Source organism: Mobula hypostoma, chromosome 6 (genome assembly GCF_963921235.1).
Source record: "Mobula hypostoma chromosome 6, sMobHyp1.1, whole genome shotgun sequence".
Lineage (NCBI taxonomy): Eukaryota > Metazoa > Chordata > Chondrichthyes > Myliobatiformes > Myliobatidae > Mobula > Mobula hypostoma.
Window position 1 is genome coordinate 1,024,579 of NC_086102.1, and position 21,945 is coordinate 1,046,523.

General features: G+C 43.2%; 1 protein-coding gene across 4 annotated transcripts in view; it reads right to left on the reverse strand.

Moving 5' to 3' along the window:
- The window catches only part of u2af1 (U2 small nuclear RNA auxiliary factor 1), an 84,449-nt gene that overhangs the window by 20,121 nt on the left and 42,383 nt on the right, over positions 1–21,945 (reverse strand). For all 4 annotated transcript variants that reach the window (XM_063050200.1, XM_063050198.1, XM_063050201.1 and 1 more), the window contains exons 4-6: positions 16,633–16,682; positions 13,756–13,854; positions 5,607–5,740 (exon numbers count right to left, since the gene is read on the reverse strand). In XM_063050200.1, coding sequence (XP_062906270.1) covers positions 5,607–5,740; positions 13,756–13,854; positions 16,633–16,682 — 283 coding nt within the window. The remainder of the gene's footprint in view (positions 1–5,606; positions 5,741–13,755; positions 13,855–16,632; positions 16,683–21,945) is intronic.

The following is a 21,945-nucleotide window of genomic DNA, read 5'->3' on the forward strand; positions in this document are numbered from 1 at the left end:
CTAGAAAGCCAGGTATGACTTGTGGAGGACTGTTTCAAGGGCGAAGAGACAATTTTGAATGAGGTTTGAGGTGACATCGGATGTACGACAAAGGTTTGCAAGACATTACCTCCTGCAACGCGAAACCCAATAGCATGAATGGCAGCGATGCTTCTCTACCTGATGAACTCAACGCCTTCCATGCCCGCTTTGAAAGGGAGGATACAACTACAGCTGTGAAGATCCCTGCTGCACCTGGTGACCCTGTGATCTCTGTCTCAGAGGCTGATGTGAGCTGCCTTAATGACTATCGCCTGGTAGCACTCATATCTACAGTGATGAAATGCTTTGAGAGGTTGGTCATGACTAGACTGAACTCCCGCCTCAGCAAAGATTTGGACCCAGTGCAATTTGCCTATTACCACAATAGGTCAACCGCAGATGCAATCTCAATGGCTCTTCACATGGCTTTGGACCACCTGGACAACACAAACACCTACTGTCAGGATGCTGTTCATCAACTATAGCTCAGCATTTAACACCATCATTCCCACAATCCTGATTGAGAAGTTACAGCACCCAGGCCTCTATACCTCCCTCTGCAATTGGATCCTCAACTTCCTAAATGGAAAACCACAAATTGTGCAGATTCGTGACAATATCTTCTCCTCGCTGATGATCAACACTGGTGCACCTCTGGGGTGTGTGCTCAGCCTACTGCTCTACTCTCTATAACCATGACTGTGTGGCTAGGCATAGCTCAAATACCATCTATAAATTTGCTAATGACACAACCATTGGTCGGTAGAATCTTAGGTGGAGATAAAAGGGTGTACAGGAGCGAGATATGCCAACTAGTGGAATGGTGTCGCAGCAACAACCTGGCACTCAACATCAGTAAGACAAAAGAGCTGACTGTGGACTTCAGGAAGGGTAAGATGAAGGAACACATACCAATCCTCATAGAGGAATCAGAAGTGGAGAGAGTGAGCAGTTTCTAGTTCCTGGGTGTCAAGATCTCTGAGGACCTAACCTGGTCCCAAAATATCAATGCAGCTATAAAGAAGGCAAGACAGTGACTATACTTCATCAGGTGGTTGAAGGGATTTGATACGTCAACAAAAACACTCAAAAACATCTATAGATTTACCGTGTAGAGCATTCTGATAGGCTGCATCACTGTCTGGTATGGGGGGGGGGGGGTAGCTACTGAACAGGACTGAAAGAAGTTGCAGAGGGTCGTAAATTTAGTCAACTCCATCTTGGGTACTAGCCTACTATTGAGTGGCTAAGCACCAGGCAGTGCCTCAGAAAGGCAGCGTCCATTATTAAGGACCTCCAGCACCCAGGACATGCCTTTTCCTCACTATTATCATCAGTAGGAGGTACAAAAGCCTGAAGGCACACACTCAGCGATTCAAGAACAGCTTCTTCCCCTCTGCTATCTGATTCCTAAATGGACATTGAACCCGTGAACACTAGCTTACTGTTTAAATATATACTGTTTAAATATATATTATTTCCATTTCTGCATGACTTTTAATCTATTCAATATACTTATATTGTAACTGATTTACGTTTTTACTTATTTTTTTTTCTCTCTTCTATATTATGTATTGCATTGACAATAAACAATAGGTGCAGGAGTCGGCCATTCAGCCCTTTGAGCCAGCACCGCCATTCACTGTGATCATGGCTGATCATCCACAATCAGTACCCCGTTCCTGCCTTCTCCCCATATCCCTTGACTCCACTACCTTTAAGAGCTGTATCTAACTTTCTTGAAAGCATCCAGAGAATTGGCCTCCACTGCGTTCTGAGGCAGAGCATTCCACAGATCCACAACTCTCTGGGTGAAAAGGTTTTTCCTCAACTCTGTTCTAAATGGCTCACCCCTTATTCTTAAACTGTGGCCTCTGATTCTGGACTCCCCCAACATCAGGAACATGTTTCCTGCCTCTAGCGTGTCCGATCCCTTAATAATCTTGTATGTTTCAATCAGATCCCCTCTCATTTTTCTAAATTCCAGTGTATACAAGCCCAGTCGCTCCAATCTTTCAACATATGACAGTCCCACCATCCCAGGAATTAACCTTGTGAACATACGCTGCACTCCCTCAATAGCAAGAATGTCCTTCCTCAAATTTGGAGACCAAAACTACACACAATACTCCAGGTGTGGTCTCACCAGGGCCCTGTACAACTACAGAAGGACCTCTTTGCTCCTATACTCAACTGTCCTTATTATGAAGGCCAACGTGCCAGTAGCTTTCTTCACTGCCTGCTGTTCCTGTATGCTTACTTTCAGTGACTGATGAACAAGGACACCAAGATCTTGTTGTACTTCCCCTTTTCCTAACTTGACATCATTCAGATAGTAATCTCCCTTCCTGTTCTTGCCACCAAAGTGGATAACCTCACATTTATCCACATTAAACTGCATCAGCCATGCATCTGCCACTCACCCAACCTGTCCAAGTCACCCTGCATTCTCATAACATCCTCCTCACATTTCACACTGCCACCCAGCTTTGTGTCATCTGCAAATTTGTTAAAGTTACTTTTAATCCCTTCATCTAAATCATTAATGTATATTGTAAATAGCTGCGGTCCCAGCACCGAGCCTTGTGGTACCCCACTAGTCACTGCCTGCCATTCTGAAAGGGACCTATTAATCCCTATTCTTTATTTCCTGTCTGCCAACCAATTTTCTATCCATGTCAGTACCATGTCATTGAACTTGCTGCTGCCAAGTTAACAAATTCCACGACACATGCCAGCGATAATAAACCTGATTCTGAAGTATAGGAGGACATGGGGATCTCAGAAGAGCAATATGGGGCCACTGGCAGACAGGACCGAGGAAAATCTCAAAGCATCTTACACACAGAGGATAACCAGAGAAAAAGAGAGAACCATTTAATAGGGATCAAGGCATCAAACTACACTTGGAGTCAAAGAATGTAGGCAAGATCTTAAATGAATAATTCTCAATTGTAGCCTTCAAAATGCTGTGAGAGTATTGCGCCATCAGCCACTGAGAGAAAGTGGGGAGAACACACACCAGTCCTCATTAAGGGGCGAGCAGCAGAAAGGCCAAGCAACTTCAAGTTCCTGAGTATCAACAGAATGATGGAATTCAAAAAGCATTATTTTCTGCCCTCCAATCACAAGAACAAACCCAGCAGCTCAGAATTTGAGATGAAGATAATGTTCACTACCTCTATAACCATCTCTTCCACAACTCTGGGATGCAATTCATCAGATTTTACCTGAAGCATGCTGGTACTCTAATTAACATAGTCAAACTCCATAAAACTATTCACAAATCCCAATTCATGTGTGTTATGATATGTGGGAAATGTGGGGAGTAGCCTGAGAGTTACTGGAGTTTCAGTAATAATTTCTCCAGTTCCTCATCCTCACTGGACCCATGGCTCTGTTGTTCCTACAGCTGTTTTTGTCTCTGAAGGCACAAGTCATTGTTTAATTCCTCTGCCTCCTTCTCCATTTCAGCACTTATTGATGCTGTTGCTTAATTCCTCCTGCCATCTTTCTCTCCAATCTGCTTCCTTTTCCACCCACTGCTGCTATTTTACTCTTTAGTGTCATCAAGCTCTTGGTTCTCCTTTGCCAGGTTCTAATGCTCACAATCAGCAGCCACATTGTTATTTCCAGCAACTGTATTTAATACTATCTTTGACGTCCTGCAGCCATGGACAGCCCACGTGTCCTCTTGTGGGTTTAGGGAGATTTTTGCCAATAATGCAAATTTTTGTCCACAGATCCTTGAAAGTTGCCTCACAGGTAGATAGGGTAGTTAAGAAAGCTTATGGAGTGTTAGCTTTCATAAGTCGAGGGATAGAGTTTAAAAACTCTGGTTAGGCCACACTTGGAGTACTGTGTCCAGTTCTGGTCACCTCACTATAGGAAGGATGTGGAAGCATTGGAAAGGGTACAGAGGAGATTTACCAGGATGCTGCCTAGTTTAGAAAGTATGCATTATGATCAGAGATTAAGGGAGCTAGGGCTTTACTCTTTGGAGAGAAGGAGGATGAGAGGAGACATGATAGAGATGTACAAGGTAATAAGAGGAATAGATAGAGTGGATAGCCAGCGCCTCTTCCCCAGGGCACCACTGCTCAGTACAAGAGGACATGGCTTTAAGGTAAGGGGTGAAAAGTTCAAGGGGGATATTAGAGGAAGATTTTTTACTCAGAGAGTGGTTGGTGCATGGAATGCACTGCCTGAGTCAGTGGTGGAGGCAGACACACTAGTGAAGTTTAAGAGACTACTAGACAGGTATATGGAGGAATCCAAGGTGGGGGCTTATATGGGAGCCAGGGTTTGAGGGTCGGCACAACATTGTGGGCCGAAGGGCCTGTACTGTGCTGTACTATTCTATGTTCTAACCACTACTTATTCAATGTTCCACCCCAACCAATCACAGCCATATTTCTTCTAATTCTATTAAAGTTATGTCTTCTTACATTTCGAACCCTAGTTTTGGACTGAATTACATCACTTTTGAACTCATAAGAATGAACAACACTGATGATTCTGGAGTCACGAGCACAAACCGATTAGATTTTACAATCACGAGGCAATTTGTTTTCCAGTGCCAAGACTAGCTTTCTTTCATTTACCAGAATTTAAATTCTGCAGCTGCTCTGTGGGATCTGAGCACCTGTCTCTTGACTGGATTAACAGTCCAGCAAGAAGCAGTGCATTAACGTAACGCCAATACCAGTGACACTGCAATCAGTCTGAAGAATTGGAAGCACTCTGGAACAGGCATATCTTATCGCACGTACAGACACAGAGCTAACTCTTTCATGGCAGATGCTACATTGATGGTACAGTTTTTAAAGTCCGTCTTGACAATCTAAACAAAGGCAGCAGCTCGCAGGTGCTGCTATCTAGAGTTTGAACCATACTATGTTTCTGCAAATTGTTCACACCACCATACAGAGGAGATCGGGATCATCTGCAGGTACAAGGAAGGGTTTTGATGCTGCCATTTGATTTTTGACACAAACACTTCTGATGATCTGGACTTCAATGGCATGACCTACATTTAATGCCCTCGAGAAGGTGGGAGTGAGCTTCTGCCTTCTATTACTACAGTCCTCCTGGTGAAGATGCCGCCACGATGTTGTTGGAGAAGCAGTTCGAGGTTTAGACCCAGTGATGGTAAAGGAACAGCATTACTTTTCCCACACATAATAACTGAGAGATGGTGGAATTGTTCTTAGTGAAGATGATGTAAACAGGAGCATGTGCACCACCCCTTCCTGCACTTTTTGATTTGTTGACTCAAGGAAAGATTGCTGTCATGACACCATGTTGATAGGCTCTCTATCTTCCTGCTGAGGAGACCAGTGCACCACACTCCTGATCACGCCTTGTTGCTAATTGTACTGCAATGAAATAAGTGTGTGGATGACATGTAAAACAATGATTTTCACTGTACATGTGACAATAATAAACCAATTTAACAATGCATTTGAGTGTCACAGTTAGAACCTCTCTTACTGGTTACCGCCTAGTATGTTACTGAATCACTGTATTTCAACTTATTTTTGGGAGACAAAATTTAGAGCTGTGTAACAGAAGTGAATACTCACCCCATTTCATACTGTCTGCAACAGGCTTCTCTGAAATCAGTCACGGGTGAGAGCTCTGCATGGATAGGCTGTCCATTAAACCAGCGGTTGTTTAGATCATTCACCGCCTTTTCTGCATCTTCTTCATGGCGAAACTAAAACAGAGTGGGAGAATGGGACTCACATCCGGAATCTTTGAAGAAATAACAAGCAGGATCGACAAAGGAGAATCGGTTGATTTTGTGTACTTGGATTTTCAGTAGGTCTTTGACAAGGTGCCACACAGTAGGCTGCTTAGCAAGTTATGATACCATGGTATTACAGGAAAGATCCTGGCATTGAAGCAGTGGCTGATTGGCAGGAGGCAAAGAGTGAGAATAAAGGGAGCTTGTTCTGGTTGGCTGCCAGTGACTAGTGGTATTCCACAGGAGTCTGTGTTGGGGCTGCTTTTTATGCTATATGTCAATGACTTGGATGACAGAATTAATGGCTTTGTTGCAAAGTTCATGAACAATATGAAGATAGGTGAGGGGGAGGTAGTTTTGAGTACCTGCAAGTAGACAGGCTACAGAAGACTTAAGACGGATTAGGAGAATGGGCAAAGAAATGAAAGGAGAAAAAATACAAATAACAGAGGTGCAAAGGTACTTGGAAGTCCTTGTGCAGGATTCCTTGAAGGTTAGTTTGCAGGTTAGTTTGAAGGCAAATGTGATCTTAGCATTCATTTCAAGTGGACTAGACTATAAAAGCAAGGATGTAATGTTGAGATTTAGAAAGCACTAGTGAGGCCTCAGTTGAGGTATTGTGAACAGGTATAGGCGCATTATCTTAGAAAGAATGTGCTGAAACTGGAGAGGGTTCAAAGGAAGTTCACAAAAATGATTCCTGGATGGAACAACTTGTCATATGAAGAGAGTTTGATGGCTCTGGGCCTGTATTCACTAGAAATCAGAAGAATGAGGGGTGACCTAATTGAAACCTATCAAATAGTGAAAGGCCTTGATTGAGTGGATGTGATGTTTCCTATGGTGGGGGAGTCTAAGACCAGAGGGGACAGCCTCAGAATAGAAGGGTGTCCTTTTAGAACGGAGATGTAGAGGAATTTCTTTAGCCTGAGAGTGGCAAATCTGTGGCATTCGTTGCCATAGCCAGCTATGGAGGTCAAGTCATTATGTATATTTAAGGCAGAGGCGGAGGTTCTTGATTGGTGAGGGCAGGAAGGGATATGGTAGTAGGGAAGGTAGAAGATTGGGGCTGAATGGAAAAATGGATCAGCCATGATGAAATGGTGAAGCAGACTTGATGGACCAAATGGCCTAATTCTGTTCCGATATCTTATGACCGCGTGGTCTAATTAGTCATCAGCACGGAAACAGCCCTTCAACCCAAATGATCTGTGCCAATGAAGATAATTGTAAGCTATTCCCATTTGCCTGTGTTTGGCTAAAATCCCCCTGAACCTTTCCTGTCCCTAACCCTATTAAATGTTGTTGAATTAATTGCCTCAACCCCTTCTGGCAGCTGATTCCATAGTTAACAAACCACGCATACTACTCAATCTCTCCCCTCTCACCTCTCTTCTTTTCGATTTCCTCTACTCTGGGGTAAAAGACTATGCAATCCACTCTTCATCTGCCCCCCATGATTTTATACACCCCTATAAGGAAAAGTATGAAGTGATGCACTTTGGAAGGCAGAATACAGGGTTAATAGCAGAATTCTTAACTACAAAGGAACAGAGAGATTTTGTGTTGCCAGTCTGTAGATCCCTCAAAGTTGCCATACAAGTTGATAGGATGGTTAAAACGGTAATCAGGATGTTGGCCTTCATTATTCGGGGGACTAAGTTAGCACAATGGTATTACAGATCCGGGTGTTGTAGAGTTTGGTGTTCAGTTCAGGCGCTGTTCTGTAAAGAGTGTCTGTATGTCCTTCCTGTGGAATGCATGGATTTCCCCCCATGTGCTCTGGTTTCCTCCCACAGTCCAAAGACATACTGGGTAGATTAATTAGTCAATGTCAATTGTCCCATGATTAGGTTAGGGTTAATTGTGTTTGCTGGGAGTTGCTGGGGCAGCGTGGCTTGAAAGTCCAGAAGGGCTTACTCCATGCTGTATCGCTAAATAAATAAATGTCACTGCTCGACAAAACCCTGGTGATACCACTCTTGGAATACTGCATTAAATTCTGGTTGCCTCGTTACAGGGAGGATATAGAAGCCTCAGAGAGGGTGCAGAGGAGATTTACCAGGATACTGCCTAGAATAGAATAGTACAGCACAGTAAAATACCTTCCTCTAATATCCCCCTTGAACTTCCCACCCCTTACCTTAAAGCCATGTCCTCTTGTACTGAGCAGTGGTGCCCTGGGGAAGAGGCGTTAGCTATCCACTCTATCTATTCCTCTTATTATCTTGTATACCTCTATCATGTCTCCTCTCATCCTCCTCCTCTCCAAAGAGTAAAGCCCTAGCTCCCTTAATCTCTGATCATAATCCATACTCTCTAAACCAGGCAGCATCCTGGTTAATCTCTGTACCCTTTCCAATGTTTCCACATCCTTCCTATAGTGAGGCGACCAGAACCGGACACAGTACTCCAAATGTGGCCTAACCAGAGTTTTATAGAGCTGCATCATTACATCGCGACTCTTAAACTCTATCCCTCGACTTATGAAAGCTAACACCCCATAAGCTTTCTTAACTACCCTATCCACCTGTGAGGCAACTTTCAGGGATCTGTGGACATATACTCCGAGATCCCTCTGCTCCTCCACACTACCAAGTATCCTGCCATTTACTTTGTACTCTGCCTTGGAGTTTGTCCTTCCAAAGTGTACCACCTCACACTTCTCCGGGTTGAACCCCATCTAGATTAGACAGCATGTTTTATGAGGAAACGTTGAGTGAGCTAAGGCTTTTGGCTTTAGAGTGAAGGAGGGCAAGGTGATTTGATAGAAGTGTATAAGGAAGGGGAAGCTTAGTCAAGATGGCGCTAAACGGCGACCTCCTTTGCTTGCATCTTTGGAAACAGATCTATTTCCATCTGTATTTTCCCCTTTCTGGGTTCTTTTAAAGACCCTGACTTGGAGTTACATGCTGACTTTGGTTCTTTGTAGGAATGGGACCCGGGCTATCATGACTGGCCGTTATCTAACATGCCAAGGGCGCGGCCTAAGAATTTCGTTCACCTTTGGAAGCCTAGGATCTCGGGGCTCTGGAGATGGGCGGATCGAAGGTTGGTGTTCCAGACCAGTGTGTTGTGGGGGCTGGAAGATCTTTGGCTATGTGCCCGGAGACCTGAGATCTTTGGGCACAGAGCTCAGAAAAAGCGACGCAACGGACTTTTAACATCGTAAACCAGCCAGTTCCTTGTTATGTCTCCTCTCTTGCTGTGAAATGGAGACACCCCTTTCACCCTTATTAGGGAGAAAGCCTGTGGTATGTCGACTACTGTGTGAAACACAAGTCTTTGGAGTACTGCAAGTCTGTTTCTTTGTTGTTGATTTGCTGCACACTTGAGTGCTTGGTGGCGGGTGCCAATGCCTTTTTTTTTGCTGGTGGGGGAAGGGAGATTGTTGCTTGCTATCGCTTACACATAGGAGGGAGGGGAGCCGGTACTTTGGGGTTCTAACATTTAACTGTCACTCATTCTTTGGGACACTCCTCTTTTCGTGGATAGTTGCAAAGAAAAAGCATTTTGGGATGTATATTGTATACATTTCTCTGACATTAAATGTACCTTTGAAACTCAGTCGGGCCACCCCCCGAGCACACTTTCCATCCATGCCGGGTTAAGCATCGAGCTAGCCACTCGGCCTCGTAAAAAAAATAGGGTCAAGTCAGGAACGTTCATATCGTAACCCAGTTAATCCGAAAGAAATCCTGACACCATGCGCCAGACAAGAATGGCTGACAGCCTGGTGCGACACACTAAAAAAAATCTACTGTATCCGATGCTCGATGTGTGGCGTCCTGTATATTAGTGCGACCCAATGTAGACTGGGAGATTGCTTTGCCGAGCACCATTTACCAGAAAAAAGGGATCTCCCGGTGGCCACCCATTTCAATTCTGCTTCCCATTCCGAGATGTCAGTCCATGGACTCCTCTACTGCCACAATAAGGCCACACTCAGGTTGGAGGAGGAGCAAAACCTTATATTACATCTCGGTAACCTCCACCCTGATGGCATGAATATCGATTTATCCACCTTCACCAACCCCATTCCCAGTTTCCTCTCTGACATCTTCTTACCTGCCCACACATGTGGGGTTGAGATTGCGAAGGCCCATAATGAGGGTAATGACACAATTGTAATAGGGGACTTCAATATGGAAGGGGATTGAGATCATTGGCTTGGTGTTGGATCACAAGAGAAGAAATTTGTTGAATGCCTACAAGATGGTATTTTAGAGTAGCTTGTGCTTGAGTCTACTCGGGGAAAGGCTATCTGAGATTGAGTGTTGTGTCATAACCCAGAACTTATTAGTCAGCTTAATGTAAAGGAACCCTGAGGAGGTAGTGATCACAATATGATTGAATTCATACTGCAGTTTGAGAGGAAGAAGTGTAAGTCATAAGTATCAGTATCGCAATGGAATAATGGGAAGTACAGAAGCACGAGAGAGGAGACTGCCCAGGTGGATTGGAGGAGGATTCTGGCAGGGATGACTGAAGTTTCTGGGAATAGTTCACAAGGCGCAGGATAGACATGTCTCACAGACGAAGTTGTTCTCAAAAGGCAGGGGTAGGCAACTGTGGCTGACAAGGGAGGTTAAGGACAGCATAAAAGCCAAGGAAAGGGCACACAAGGTAGCAAAATTGAGTGATTGGGACGCTTTTAAAATCCAACAAAAGGCAACTAAAAAAAGCTATAAGGGAAAAGATGAAATATGAAGGCAAACTAGCCCCAAAACTATAAAGGATACCAGAAGTTTTTTCAGTTATATAAAGAGTAAAAGGGAAGTGAGTTGATATTAGACCATTGGAAAATGATGCTGGTGAGGTAGTAAAGGGAGACAAAGAAATGAAAGATAAAACTTAATATGTACTTTGAATCTGTCTTCAGTGGAAGACACTAGCAGTGCACCAGAGTGAGTGTCAGGGAGCAGGAGTGAGTACTATTGTTATTACAAAGGAAAAAATGCTACACAAACTCAAAAGTCTTAGCGTGGATAAGTCACCTGGACCAGATGGACTACATCCCAGAGTCCTGAGAGAGGTTGCTGAAGATTCATTGGATGCATTGGTCATGATGTTTCAAGAATCACTTGATTCTGGCATTGTCCAGGAAGACTGGAAGATTGCAAATGTCACCCCATTCTTTAAGAAGTGAGGAAGGCAAAAGAAGGGAAACTATAGGTCAGTTAGCCTAACCTCAGTGGCTGGGAAAGTGTTGGAGTCTATTGTTAAGGATGAGGTTTTAAGGTATTAGGAGTCTAATGATAAAACAAGTCAAAGTCAGCATGGTTTCTGTGAAGGGAAATCTTGCCTGACAAATGTGTTAAGAATCCTTCGAGTAAGTAAAAAGCAAGATGGTTCTCGTACAAGACTCCCAGAAGGTTAATTTACAGGTTGAGTCTGTGGTAAAGGCGGCAAATATAATGTTGGCATTTATTTCAAGGGGAATAGAATATGAAAGCAAGGAGCTAATGCTGAGCCTTTATAAGACACCAGTTAGTCTGCATAGAAACACAGAAAACCTACAGCACAATACAAGCCCTTTGGCTGACAATGCTGTGCCGAACACGTACTTACTTTAGAAATTACCTCCGGTTACCCATAGCCCTGTAGTTTTCTAAGCTCCATGTACTGCACTTGAAGTATTATCAACAGTCTTGTGCCCCTTTCTTAGAATGGATATGTTGTCATTACAGGGTCCAGAGGAGGTTCATGAGGATGATTCTGGGATTGAAGTGGTTAACCTATGAGGAGCATTTGGCAGCTTTGGGCCTGTACTCACTGGAATTTAGAAGAATGTGGGGAGATCTCATTGAAACCTACTAAATGTTGAAAGGACTAGATAGGGTGCATGTGGAGAGGATGTTTCCTATATTGGGCGTATCCAGAACTAGACGGCACAGCCTCAAACTGAGAGGTGACCTTTTAGAACAGAGGTAAGGAGGAATTTTTTTTTTGTCAGAGTAGTAAATCTGTGGAATGCTCTGCCACAGACTGTGCCGGAGGCCAAGTCCCGGGGTATATTTAAGGTAGAAGTTAATAGTTTCCCCATCGGCCAGGGAATCAAAGGATATGATGAGAGGGCAGGTGTATGGGGTTGAGTGGGATCCAGGATCAGCCATGATGGAATGGCGGAGCAGACTCAATGGGCTGAATGGCCCAATTCTGCTATGTCTTACAGTCTAGATAAGAGTGTGCAGAGAGACTGCCAGGAAGGTCAGGCAGGTGATAGGGAAAAATTGCAGGCAGTTGAAGTCTAACATGGGGACAAAATGGAAAAGGATAATGAAAGCAAGACTGAAGAGGTTATATTTGAGTGCACACAGTATACAAAATAGATAACCTCATAGCGCGTTTACCTACTTTATTCTGCATTCAGATTCAACACCTTCAGTCTTATAAACACCCTTTTTGATATTGTCGCACCATGCTCAACCTTTTAATTCCTAACTTTGTCTGAGGTCTTGTCAGCATCTGCCTCCACAACCTCTCCACCAATTGTTCTGACACTTTGGTTCCCATTCCTCTACAATTCTTGTTTAAACCCCTCCATGTAACATTAACAAACCTTCTCGCTAGTACATTAGCCCCCTCCAGTTCGAGTGCAAACATCCCACCTTCTCTGGAAGACAGCTCAAAAATCTTATGCCCTCCCTCCCACATCAACTCTTTAGCCACATATTAAACTACATAGTCTAGTTCTAGCACGTGACACGGGTAGCAATCCTGCGATCACAACCCTGGAAGTCCTGCCTGTAACCTAACACCTAACTCTCTGAACTCCCCAAGCAGAACCTCATCGCTTGTCCTACCCATGTTAACTGTATCTACATGGACCGCGACTTCTGGCTGTTCACCCTCCCACTGCGGACTCGATCTCCAATATCCCAGACCGTGTCACCCGGGAGGCAATATACCCTGCAGAAATCTCAATCTGGCCTACAGAACCTCCTGTCCATTCCCCCAACTAACAAATCTCTATCACCTCAGTATGCCTCTTCTTACTTCTTCCCATCCGAGTCACAGAGGCACACTCAGTGCCAGAAACATGACCACTGTGACTTTCTTGTTAGCTCACCCCCACCTGACAGTATCCAAAGTGCTGTTGAGGGGGATGGCCACAGGGGTACTCTGCACTGGCTCCTTCACCGCTTTCCCCTTCCTGACTGTCACCCAGTTTCCTGTGTCCTAACCTTGGGTGTAACTATCTATCACCCCTTCAGCCTCCAGAATTTATCCAGTTCGATCTCCAGCTCCTTAACATGAATTGTTAGAAGCTGTAGCTGAATGCACTTCTCGCAGTTGTAGTGATCAAGGATACTGGAGGTCTCCCTGCCTTCCCACATCCTGCAAGAGGAGCATGGCATCATCCTGCCTGTCATCTCTACCTAGCTGAGCAGAAATAAAGAAGAAGGAAAATGCATGCCAAATACAGAGAAAAATACTGAATTATAGGAAGTATATATGTGCCTAGTAAACAGTTGAAATAAGTTGTGCAAAAAATAAACAAAAGTAAAAAAAAGTAGTGAGGTTGTGTTCATAGGTTCAATGTTCATTCAGAAATTGGATGGCAGAGGGAAAGAAGTTGTTTCTGAATCGCTGAGGAAGTAACTTATCAAAGAAAAGATGTGCTGGCATTGGATAGGATCACGAGAATGATTTCAGTAATGAAGGGGTTAATGTATGAGGAGCATTTGATGGTTCTGGGTCTGCACTTGCTGGAGTTCAGAAGAATGAGGGAGGGGATCTCACTGAAACCAATTGAATATTGAAAGGCCTAGATAAAGCGTATGTGAGGAGGACATCTCCTATAGTTTGAGAGTTTAGGACCAGAGGGCACAGCATGGTAGGCCTAAAGATATTTAGACAGACGTATCATAATGATTTTTACTCATGTATGTGAAGGATGTAAGAAATAAAGTCAATTCAATTCAAGCACTACTGGACTTCCATGATCGGAAAATGGGATTTAAAAATTTCAAAATTCTCACCTTTACATAGACATTTCCAACCAGGTGATCACCCAGATTGTCACACACATTCATCTCTTCAATTTCACCATACTTTTCCTCCATTTCTGTGAAGACCTCCTACAGATACAGCAAAGCACAATAGTTAACCGTTCAGCGTGGAGAGAGAGTGGCATCATAATCCCTAACAGAGGGTGGTACGTCCTCTCCATTCAGGTATCAACTGGAGTCAGGTGCAGACTCATGACCATCAATCCTGTTGCATAATTCTCTAACATGTACCAAGAGATACCAGAACTAAGCAATGAGAGAAATATCCTATGATGTGATAATAATCACATTGTCTGTTCATTCAACAACCTCCATCATAGCTTTAGAGTTAACGGTTAAAATGTAAAACAGCCTGTACAAATTAGCTTGTTATAGGTGACAGTGGGTTGTGATAAGTGTTAGCCTGCCTGTGAGTGTTCCTCAGGGACCAGTACTGGATCCTCTGTTGTTTGTGACACACAAAAATAATTTGGTCAAAAATGTAAATGGATGGGTTAGTAAGTTTGCATACGATAAGAGACCTGCAGTTATAGTTACCGAAGAAAAATGTCAAAGGATAGAGTAGAATAACAGACCATGTGTCGCTATGGAGTTGAATCCAGGCAAATGTGAAGTGCTGCACTTTGGAAGGTCAAATGACAGGGAACGTACAGTTACAGGAAGTCATGCTGCACCTGCGTAAAACTATTAGGCCCCAGCTGGAGTATTGTGTGCAGTTCCAGTCACCCCATTACAGAGAGAATGTGGAGAGGGTTATCTGGTTAGAGGTTATTAGCTATGAGGAGAGGTTGGACAAACATGGAGCACCGGAGGCTGAGGAACCTGATGGAAGTTTAAAAATTCATGACATGCATTGATAGGGTGCATAAAAAGAATCTTTTTCCACACGGCAGAAATGTCAGATACTGAGGTTATGCATTTAAGAGGGTAAAATTTAAAGATGTACAATTTGTTTTTATCCAGACAATAGTAACCTTTTGGAACACACTGCCAGGATGACAACAGAAGCAGACAAATGGATACGCAGGAAATAGAGCCATATGGGTCATGGAGAGGCAAAAGGGACTAGTTTAACTGGTCATCATGTTCAGAACCAACTCCAAAGGGCTACACTGTCCCTATACTAAATAGTTCGGACAGAAATAGAAGGAATAATTTGATGGTCCTAGAGAACTTGCAGAAAGATTTCTGGGGATAGTTCTACAGAAGAAATACTTGGTTGGTTTGGAGAAGCTGGGGTTACTCTTGGAGTAAAGTTGTTCGAAGGGCGATTTAATAATGGTGAACAAAATGAATGATTTGGAAATAGTCATTGAGCAGTATAGCACAGAAACAGCTCCTATGGCAGCCTAGTCTCATCTACCTGCACCTGGACCATACCTCTCTCATCCATGTACCAAATGAAACTTCCCCTAAATGTTGAAATCAAACCCACATCTACCACTTGTATCAGCAGCTCTGAGTAAAGAAGCTCTCCTTCAGATTTCCCCTTGAATGTTTCATCTTTCACTCTTAACCTGACCCCTAGTTGTAGTCCCACCCAACCCGAGGGAAAACTTACAAGCATTTACCCTATCTACACCCCTCGTAATTCTGTATACCTCTATCAGATCTCCCCTCATTCTCCTCCACTCCATGGAATAAAATCCTAACCTATTGAAACCTTTCTGTAGTTCTCAGGTCCTCAAGTCCTGGTAGCATTCTTGTAATTTTTTGCTGCTCTCTTTCAAGCCTATTGTTATCTTTGCTGTAGGTAGGTGACCAGAAATGCTCACAATACTCAAAATTCAGCCTAACCAACATCTTATAGAACTTCAACATAACCTCCCATCTTCTGTACTCAATACTTTGAACTATGAAGGCCAATGTGCCAAAAGCTTTCTTTACGACCCTATCTACCTGTGAAGTCACTTTTAAAGAAAGATTTAAGCTACAAAGTACTGAACCATTAATTCAATGTTATTGCATAAGTTATACTCCAACCATGGCAGCTGGAAAATTTAAATTTAAATAATTACATTAAGAGTATAAGATGTAGGAACAAAATTAAGCTACTTGGCCCATCAAGTCTGCTCTGCCATTTCATCACTGTTGATCCATTTTCCCTCTCAGCCCCAATCTCCTGCCGTCCCCCATGTCTCTTCATGCCCTGATCAATCAAGGATCTTTTCACGAATCATAAATTTCAGTTTAAACCCTCTCAACAGGACACAACTCAAAACTTCTGTAATGGATAGATTTACACAGTCACTTACTGTCCGGAGTATGACTTCATGATTTTAATTACTTTTTAGAGGGGACAATGTCTATAGGAAAAGGGAATGGGAGTGTGGAATTGTGTACCACAGAACTAGCCAAAACTCAGTGGATTAAATGGTCATCTTCTTGCCATAACAATTCTACGATCTATACTTCATTGTGAAATGCAGGAACAATTCTGAGGAACTAGGAGCCAGCAGAGATTCACTGGGTGGTGTTCATATAGGCAAATAAAGCACAGGATTTAGGATAAGGCAGATAGCTGGAAAAAGGGGAAAAGGTGAGGGTGGGTAAATGTGGGGGCAAGAGGAGTGTTAAGGTTCATATGGGGTATCTTGACTAAATTAGTACTCTTGTGCCAGAATTTCCATGCACAGACAAAACATTTTAATCTGTTTGTCTGAATTTATGGTACAATGGTCAGCATTAATGTGATGGCTGAAGGGCCTGGTTGTGCAATGTACCACCATGAGATTTTACTAGGTTAATAAAAAAAGACCAAAGTTGGAGGATAAAGTGACAGATGGACCACTGCAGAATAGCTTATGCCTTCCATACCATCCACTATTCAAAGGAGAGGTTGCTTACCTCAAAGAACTCATCATAATGTTCCTGCATTTCAACATCACCAACAGCACCTAACAAGACAAATTAACAAGAGTTAGACAGTTGCAATTAATGCCATACCAAAGATTTAAAGCTGCAGTATCTGATTGACCTCAAAAATTAAAAATACATGTACTTGTTAAATACATCACTCTACATTAAATATTGAAATACAAGAACCCTTTCATCCTAATATGCATATCCCACTAAGGTCTTAAAGCTCTTCCTGTGCCCATGAAATTTCCAACTGACTTTGCAGTGATTCCAGCACTCCTGACAGACACTGTCTGTATTTAGGTGCTCAGTTTTCACTGGCCCGTAACTCCAAGAGAGATCACCTGTGTTGGAGACACATCATCACTCGAACACTCCAAAATGTTCATTCAACATTGAATTCTCACGAGTACAAGCACTGCAAGGCATTCAGCGTGGAATTCATATTGGTACATTCCTTCCACCAGCTGTGTCAAGTTACAGCAATAGTATGTTACAATATCAGCTCCAATTAAAGCCCAACATTAATCAAGTGTAGAGGAAAGATAAGGGGTTCTGAGTACAAAAGCAGTGAGTGATTTAGATATGCAGGGCTGGACAGGATTGCGTCAGGTCACTAAAGATAGTGCTATGATACTCAGTTTTTTGGGGAGGGAGGTTGTGTGGAGAAGGCACTGACAGATATTTCTCAAGACACAAGCACAATTTTTGTGGAAGTGATCATAAATCACTTAAGGGATGGCAGGCCCAATTTAATTCAGACAAGTGTGAGAAGTTGCATTTTGGCAAGTTAAGTCAAGGGAGCACATTCACAGTGAATGGCAGTACCTTGGAGAGACTCGTCAGGTATAGGTACAGGAATTGAAAGCAGGAACACAGGTAAACAATGTGGAATTGGTGCTGTTGGGCACACTTGCCTTCATCAGTGAGTGCGGGAGCTGGAACAGTCAACAGTCTGCAACTCTTCATCAGAACCGGGAAAGAGAGAGGCACAAACAGCAGGGATATCCTGCATGATTACCAAACAAGGGAAATAATTGCAAACAACAGGAATTCTGCAGATGCTGGAAATTCAAGCAACACACATCAAAGTTGCTGGTGAACGCAGCAGGCCAGGCAGCATCTATAGGAAGAGGCGCAGTCGACGTTTCAGGCCGAGACCCTTCGTCAGGACTAACTGAAGGAAGAGTGAGTAAGGGATTTGAAAGCTCCAGCTTTCAAATCCCTTACTCACTCTTCCTTCAGTTAGTCCTGACGAAGGGTCTCGGCCTGAAACGTCGACTGCGCCTCTTCCTATAGATGCTGCCTGGCCTGCTGCGTTCACCAGCAACTTTGATGTGTGTTGCTTTAAGGGCAATAATTGTTTCGGATAAGTTGAAATGGCTTGATGGGGACAATTACTGGTACATTAACCAGTGGGCTGGAGAAGCAGTTTCTTTGTTGAAGCGAGGAGAGGGCTAAAGGATCTGGTTAGAAAAGTTTCATAATCACCATTATTGAGACTAGCTGCAGTTACAGACTTGTTTACTTAACTGAATTTAAATTCCTAATTATTATGTGATTTAAACATTAAACATTTTCAGGTTTCTAGGTCTTTGGATTATAGAAAGCAAAGGTGTGTAGTTAAAACTTAGATGTACAAATAAAATGAAAACAAGTAAAAGAATAAAAATTTCCTTGAATAATTAATGAGCAAAAGACTAACAATGAGTGGTGGTTCTGAGGAACCACAGTGGGTAACCTGTGAGGAAGTACTGGAATTAAAAATGAGAACCAGAGGTGATACTAAGTTTCATTTATTTGAAAGTTGATAATTTCCAGGCTCAGGTAATGAGAAATATCAATGAGCAAGGAAAGGGAAAATAAGGCAGCTCCAGGCACCGTTTTGTGATCCCTCTGGCCACAGGTACACCACTGAAGGCATGGATAATTGTTGACGGAGAATCACACACAAAATGCTGGAGCAAGTCAGGCATCTTCAGAATCTCTTGTGGTAACATAGTACTGCTTTTTAAAAAAAAAATAATCAGAGAGAATGCCACATGCTGAATCATCAGAGCAAAACCTGAAGAACAAAATTAAGTCTTCTGGCAAGATGGTGTCACGACTGGTCACAGTGGCTTCTACAAGGTCAACAGAAGGTGCCACTATTCTACTTAAACATACTTCCAATGATCACAAGGTCCTGCTACACATTAAGTACTGCAGGTCTACTCCATCAACGAGTTGCTTGCTGGCGGAAAATAATGAAGAAGCTGTGCATTGTGCTGCTGCCTAGCCAGTGGAGGCTCACAGTCAAGAGCAGTCATGGTCACTCTTCTTGCGATTGCAAGACCCTTTAGGACATTGTTAATCTGGTATGCCTCAAGCTCGATTCACTGATTTATTGGATGAGAGCAGGTGCGGATGACGGGGGAGCTGCCTGGCCTCGGTCATAGCGAGAACTAGACCTGAAGCCACAGTGTTGTCTGTTTGCAGCCGCCCGGAAGCTGGCACTGCCCTCCCAGAGTTTCACTCGGTGGAAGAGAAGCTCTGCTGTGGTCAATTGCAGATTTTTTTTGGGCTGTACTCAATGGACTCGGGCCTCAAGCTGCGGGGGGCACTTGCTTTCCAGCCGCCAGCGGAGAGGCGCCCAAGCCAGCACGCACTACTAGAAGCAGTGTAGTACAGTTATAGTTGATGGACCGAGGGTTCTGGACAATAATCAGATATACTTGTGTGGCTGTGTTTTTACTAATATCCTATATGTGCTTGTATAATGAAGGATGGGGCCTCAAAGCCGTGATGCTGCCTAGGGGGGTGAAAACTGGTCGACAGATGATCCAGGGTATGGGGGGGGGGGTGCGTGCGGGGAGTCCTGGATTATGTACATTCATATTCTGCATCCTTGTATTTTCTAAGTCACAGGATGTTGGAACTATTTTATCCCATGATGGTGATCTTGTGTGTGACTGTTGGTACAGTGTTTTGCACCTTGGCCCTTGAAACGCATTCATTTGGCTGTATTCAAGTATGGTTGAACAACAATTAAACTTGAATTCAATTGAATTAAACTGATTTGAGTTTACGAAGGCACATTAACTAAGAGGAAATTACAGGGACCAAAAGCCAACAATGCCATGCCCTCCTTCCCTCCAGATGTGTAGATTTATGAAATGGAGGAAGTTAACATGCACATTGAGCAAATAATTAATTATTAAGGAAAGTAATATAAATTAAGGAAAGAATATAAAAGCAAGGATGTAATGTTGAGATTTAGAAAGCACTGGTGAGGCCTCACTTGGAGTATTGTGAGCAGTTTGGGTCCCTCATCTTAGAAAGGATGTGCTGAAACTGGAGAAGGTTCAAAGGAGGTTCATGAAAACGACTTCAGGATTGAATGGCTTGTCACATGAAGAGCATTCGATGGCTCTGTATTTTGTAGGTCTGCATTCACTGCAATTCAGAAAAATGATGGGGAACCTCACTGAAACCTATCGAATGGTGAAAGGCCTTGATAGACTGAATGTGGAGGGGATGTTTCCTATGGTGGGAGAGTCTAAGACCAGAGGACACAGCCTCAGAATAGAGGGACATCCTTATAGAATGGAGATGAGGAGGAATTTGTTCAGACAGAGAAGTGGTGAATCTATGGAATTCTTTGCCACAGGCAGCTGTGGAGGCCAAGTCTTTATGTATATTTAAGGCAGAGGTTGATAGATTCTTGATCAGTCAGTGGATGAAGGGATATGCGGAGAAGGCAGAGATGGGGCTGAGAAAATTCGATCAGCCACAATGAAATGGCGGAGTAGATTCGATGGGCCAAATGGCCTAATTCTGCTACTATATCTTACGGTCTTATGGTAATTAGTTATTAAGGTAATACATTTGTATATTTGTGCAAAAGGACTGGAATATAAATACAAGGAAAGTTTTCTAAAATCCTGGAGAACTTGAATGGGAATAGGCCCAGAGAACACATTTTGTCTGTACTCTGTACCCAACATTACTCTTGCTTTGGAAGCAGTAGTTTTAACTCAGTGAACTGATTCCAAAGAATACGTAGGATTGAACGATAGTGTCTTAGTCTGAAAATCACTGATACCTTTATATTCCAAGAGGACACAATGTGAGAAGTTTAAGAGGAACATAAGGGAAAACAACTTCACTCAAAGGGCCGTGAGAGTGTGGAATAAGCTGCCAGCACAAGTGGTGAATACAAGCTCGATTTCAACACTTAAGCAAAGTTTGAAGGGCTATGGTCTCAGTGTAGGTCAATGGGAGTTTAAATGGTTACAGCATGGACTAAATGGGCCAAAAATACTATTTCCATGCTGTACTTCTCTATGATTCTGTGGGAGGTGCCAAGATTTCACAGGCTGGAATCTGGAACTAAAGGGCAATATGCCGTGTGGAAAGTTTGACAATTACCACCAAGATGGTCAGAAATGATCAGACTGAGTAGAAGTCCAAGATCAACTAATGTCTGAGAAAAAAACTGGGATAACAGATTTTACTGAAGAACTGAAAAGACTGAAATGGGTGTTTTTGTTTAGCTGTATTCATGGTATGGGTGACTGACAATTAAATTTGAACTTGGGTTTCTCCTGCTCCTTTCGTAATGACCTATTGAGGGCTGGAAAGAACACCTACTACTGCATAAAATTAGTCCAGTTAAAGGGGAGTTAGGGAGAGCATACCTAAGGAATATTTACGTGGCTTGACCCTGCTCCACAGAGTAGAGATTATGGGAAAATAGCAAAATGAAATAACAGTGATACAGTAGCAAGTACCAAAAGATAATGACTGAATGGCCAGTGTCACATAGACCCTCCCACTCATATGTGCACGCTAACACATTAGGGACCCAAACTATACTAATCTCATTTACCAGCACTTGGTCTGTAATCTCGGATGCCCCGACTGTTCAATGGGCCAGTTAAGTGCATAGCCTGAAGCAGTGTATTCCAGACTACAGCCACACTCTGTGTGAAACAACCGTAATCAAGATCCCTCTAAATTTTGTACTACCCACGTTAAAACTATACCTTCTAGTCTTAGACACCCCTGCCATGGAGAAAACCTTCTACAATCTATGCCCCACATGAGACGCAGGCTACTCAGCCCATCAAGTCTGCTCCATCATTCCATCATGGCTGATTTATTAACCCTCTCAACCTCATTCTCCTGCCTTCTCCCCGTAACCTTTGACGGCCTTACTAATCAAGAACCTATCAACCTCAGCTTTAAATATACTCAGTGACTTGGCCTCCACAACAGCTGTCCATGCTGTTGAATTCCACAGATTCACCAGCCCTCTTG